This window comes from Salvelinus fontinalis, chromosome 1 (assembly GCF_029448725.1).
Source record: "Salvelinus fontinalis isolate EN_2023a chromosome 1, ASM2944872v1, whole genome shotgun sequence".
Classification (NCBI taxonomy): Eukaryota; Metazoa; Chordata; class Actinopteri; order Salmoniformes; family Salmonidae; genus Salvelinus; species Salvelinus fontinalis.
The window spans coordinates 100,643,718-100,648,809 of record NC_074665.1 but is presented as its reverse complement, the minus strand read 5'-3'; the positions used below and the strand labels follow the sequence as shown (position 1 = coordinate 100,648,809).

General features: G+C 43.2%; 1 protein-coding gene across 2 annotated transcripts in view; it reads right to left on the bottom strand.

Annotated features, from left to right (window-relative positions):
• LOC129865359 (C-terminal-binding protein 2-like) overlaps positions 1 to 4,015 on the bottom strand; it is a 25,342-nt gene extending 21,327 nt beyond the window's left edge. Inside the window, exon 1 of one of the 2 annotated variants that reach the window (XM_055938106.1) lies at positions 3,393 to 4,015. In XM_055938106.1, the coding sequence (XP_055794081.1) occupies positions 3,393 to 3,513 (121 nt within the window). In that variant the 5' untranslated portion in view covers positions 3,514 to 4,015. The remainder of the gene's footprint in view (positions 1 to 3,392) is intronic. The other variant, XM_055938097.1, reaches the window with a different exon arrangement.
• Positions 4,016 to 5,092: the final 1,077 nt, after the last annotated feature.

Below are 5,092 nucleotides of genomic sequence, written 5' to 3'. Positions count from 1 at the left end.
TTAGATTAAGAGACACCTGGGGGAGGAGGACACATACAGAGTTAGATTAAGAGACACCTGGTGGAGGACACATACAGAGTTAGATTAAGAGACACCTGGAGGAGGAGGACACATACAGAGTTAGATTAAGAGACACCTGGTGGAGGAGGACACATACAGAGTTAGATTAAGAGACACTTGGTGGAGGACACATACAGAGTTAGATTAAGAGACACCTGGTGGAGAAGGACACATACAGAGTTAGATTAAGAGACACCTGGTGGTGGAGGACACATATAGAGTTAGATTAAGAGACACCTGGTGGAGGACACATACAGAGTTAGATTAAGAGACACCTGGTGGAGGAGGACGTTAGATTAAGAGACACCTGGTGGAGGAGGACACATACAGAGTTAGATTAAGAGACACCTGGGGGAGGACACATACAGAGTTAGATTAAGAGACACCTGGGGGAGGACACATACAGAGTTAGATTAAGAGACACCTGGTGGAGGAGGACACATACAGAGTTAATTTAAGAGACACCTGGAGGAGGAGGACACATACAGTGTTAGATTAAGAGACACCTGGTGGAGGAGGACGTTAGATTAAGAGACACCTGGGGGAGGAGGACACATACAGAGTTAGATTAAGAGACACCTGGAGGAGGAGGACACATACATAGTTAGATTAAGAGACACCTGGAGGAGGAGGACACATACAGAGTTAGATTAAGAGACACCTGGTGGTGGAGGACACATACAGAGTTAGATTAAGAGACACCTGGGGGAGGAGGACACATACAGAGTTAGATTAAGAGACACCTGGAGGACACATGCAGAGTTAGATTAAGAGACACCTGGGGGAGGAGGACACATACAGAGTTAGATTAAGAGACAACTGGGGGAGGAGGACACATACAGAGTTAGATTAAGAGACACCTGGGGGAGGAGGACACATACAGAGTTAGATTAAGAGACACCTGGTGGAGGAGGACACATACAGAGTTAGTATAATATAAAATATATACCATACAATACCCCATATAATACAATACCCCATATAATATATACCATACAATACCCCATATAATATATACCATACAATACCCCATATAATATATATCATACAATACCCCATATAATATATACCATACAATACCCCATATAATATATACCATACAATACCCCATATAATATATATCATACAATACCCCATATAATATATACCATACAATACCCCATATAATACAATACCCCATATAATATAATACCCCATATAATACAATACCCATATAATATAAAACCCCATATAATACAATACCATACAGTACCCCACATAATATATACTATACAATACCCCATATAATATGTACCATACACTACCCCATATAATACAATACCCCATATAAAACCATACCCATATAATATAATACCCCATATAATACAATACCCCATATAATATAATACCCCATATAATACAATACCCATATAATATAAAACCCCATATAATACAATACCATACAGTACCCCACATAATATATACTATACAATACCCCATATAATATGTACCATACACTACCCCATATAATACAATACCCCATATAAAACCATACCCATATAATATAATACCCCATATAATACAATACCCCATATAATATAATACTATACAATACCCCATATAATATAATACCATACAAATACCCCATATAATATATACCATACAATACCCCATATAATACACCCTACAATACAATACCCCATATAATACACCCTACAATACAATACCCTATATAATACACTCTGCAATTCAATACCCCATACAATACCATATAATATCATACAGTGCATTCGGAAGGTAGACTCCTTGACATTTTCCACATAATGTTACGTCAGACATATTCTAAAATGGATGATAAAAAAATAGATTTCATCAATCTACACACAATACTTCTACACACGTGCTTCTACACCTGCATTGCTTGCTGTTTGGAGTTTTAGGCTGGGTTTCTGTACAGCACTTTGAGATATCAGATGATGTAAGAAGGGCTTTATAAATACATTTGATTTGATTTGAATACCCCATAATGACAGAGCAAAAACAGGTTTTTAGAATGTTTGCACAAAAAGAAGAAGGAAATTACATTTACATAAATATTCAGACCGTTTACTCAGTACTTTGTTGAAGATCCTTTGGCAGCGATTACAGCCTTGAGTCTTCTTGGGTATGACGCTACAAGCTTGGCACACCTGTAATTGGGGAGTTTCTCCCATTCTTCTCTGCAGATCCTCTCAAGCTCTGTCAGGTTGGATGGGGAGCGTTGATGCACAGCTATTTTCAGGTCGCTCCAGAGATGTTCGATCGGGTTCAAGTCCGGGCTCTGGCTGGGCCACTCAAGGACATTCAGAGACTTGTCCCGAAGCCACTCCTGCATTGTCTTGGCTGTGTGCTTAGGGTCGTTGTTCTGTTGGAAGGTGAACCTCCGACACAGTCTGAGGTCCTGAGTGCTCTGGTGCAGGTTTTCATCAAGGATCTCTCTGTACTTTGCTCCGTTCATCTTTCCCTCGATCCTGACTAGTCTCCCAGTCCCTGCAGCTGATAAATATCCCCATAGCATAATGCTGCCACCACCATGCTTCACCGTAGGGATGGTGCCATGTTTCCTCCAGCACTTGGCATTCAGATCAAAGAGTTCAACCTTGATTCATCAGACCAGAGAATCTTGTTTCTCATGGTCTGAGAGTCCTTTAGGTGCCTTTTGGCAAAGTCCAAGCGGGCTGTCATGTGCTTTTTACTGAGAAGTGGCTTCTGTCTGGCCACTCTACCATAAAGGCCTGTCACCTCCCTGACCAAGGCCCTTCTCCCCCAATTGCTCAGTTTGTCCGGGCGGCCAGCTCTAGGAAGAGTCTTGGTGGTTCCAAACGTCTTCCATTTAAGAATGATGGAGGCCATTGTGTTCTTGGGGACCTTCAATGATGCAGAAATCTTTTGGTACCCTTTCCCCGATCTGTGCCCCGACACAATCCTGTCTCGGAGCTCTACAGACAATTCCTTTGACCTCACGGCTTGGTATTTTCTCTGACATCTCAAGGATGATCAATGGAAACAGGATGCACCTGGTCTAAATACTTATGTAAATAAGGGTATTTCTGTTTTTTAATTTGTAATAAATTAGCTAAAATTTATAAAAAAAACAGTTTTTGCGTTGTCATTATGGGGTGTTGTGATGAGGACAAACATTTATTTAATACATTTTAGAAGAAGGCTGTAACGTAACAAAATGTGGAAAAAAATCAAGGGGTCTGAATACTTTCCGAATGCGCTGCATGTATTAACGAAAGTAACTTTGGATAAAAGTGTTTGCTAAACTACTCTATTCTGCTGATCATAATTCGGTGAATATCGGTGCGTACCCAGCTCTCCGGCTGCCTTGATGTCGATGTTGTCGTAGCCGCTGCCGATGCGGATGACGATGCGCAGAGCCTTGAACTTCTCCAGGTCCTCTCTGGTCAGAGTGATGGTGTGGTACATCATGGCCCCTACCGCCTCGTTCAACACCTGGAGAGACAAACGAACATGGTCAAGATGGCCCCTACCGCCTCGTTCAACACCTGGAGAGACAAACGAACATGGTCAAGATGGCCTCTAAAGCCTCGTTCAACACCTGGAGAAACAAACGAACATGGTCAAGATGGCCCCTACCGCCTCGATCAACACCTGGAGAGACAAACGAACATGGTCAAGATGGCCTCTACCGCCTCGCTCAACACCTGGAGAGACAAACGAACATGGTCAAGATGGCCTCTACCGCCTCGTTCAACACCTGGAGAGACAAACGAACATGGTCAAGATGGCCTCTACCGCCTCGTTCAACACCTGGAGAGACAAACGAACATGGTCAAGATGGCCTCTACCGCCTCGTTCAACACCTGGAGAGACAAACGAACATGGTCAAGATGGCCTCTACCGCCTCGTTCAACACCTGGAGAAACAAACGAACATGGTCAAGATGGCCTCTACCGCCTCGTTCAACACCTGGAGAGACGAACAAACATGGCCAAGATGGCCCCTACCGCCTCATTCAACACCTGGAGAGACAAACGAACATGGTCAAGATGGCCTCTACCGCCTCGTTCAACACCTGGAGCGACAAATGGTCAAGACACATGGTCAGGAGGACATACACAACACTGTCACACACACAGTTAGGACACTTCCTCACAGGGTCGTTAGGACACTTCCTCACAGGGCCGTAGCTACACAGTTAGGACACTTCCTCACAGGGTCGTAGCTACACAGTCGGCTGGCCCTCGCTACATGTTCGTCGTCAGACCCACTGGCTCCAGGTCATCTACAAGGCTATGCTAGGTAAAGTGCCGCCTTATCTCAGTTCACTGGTCACGATGGCTACACCCACCCGTAGCACGCGCTCCAGCAGGTGTATCTCACTGATCATCCCTAAAGCCAAAACCTCATTTGGACGCCTTTCCTTCCAGTTCTCTGCTGCCTGCGACTGGAACGAATTGCAAAAATCTCTGAAGTTGGAGACTTTTATCTCCCTCAACAACTTTAAACATCTGCTATCCGAGCAGCTAACCGATCGCTGCAGCTGTACATAGTCCATCTGTAAACTACCCACCCAATTTACCTACCTCACCCCCATACTGCTTTTATTTATTTACTTTTCTGCTCTTTTGCACACCAGTATCTCTTCTTGCACATGATCATCTGATGATTTATCACTCCAGTGTTAATCTGCTAAATTGTAATTACTCGATTTATTGCCTACCTCATGCCTTTTGCACACATTGTATATAGATTCTCTTTTTTCTACCATATTATTGACTTGTTTATTGTTTACTCCATGTGTAACTCTGTGTTGTTGTCTGTTCACACTGCTATGCTTTATCTTGGCCAGGTCGCAGTTGCAAATGAGAACTTGTTCTCAACTAGCCTACCTGGTTAAATAAAGGTGAAATAAAAAATAAAAAATAAACACAGATAGGACACTTCCTCACAGGGCCGTAGCTACACAGTCCAGACCTCGCTAATCAGTCGGGGTCTCAACTTACTGCTGAGAGTTAGAATAGTAGAATACACAAGGTGCCATTTC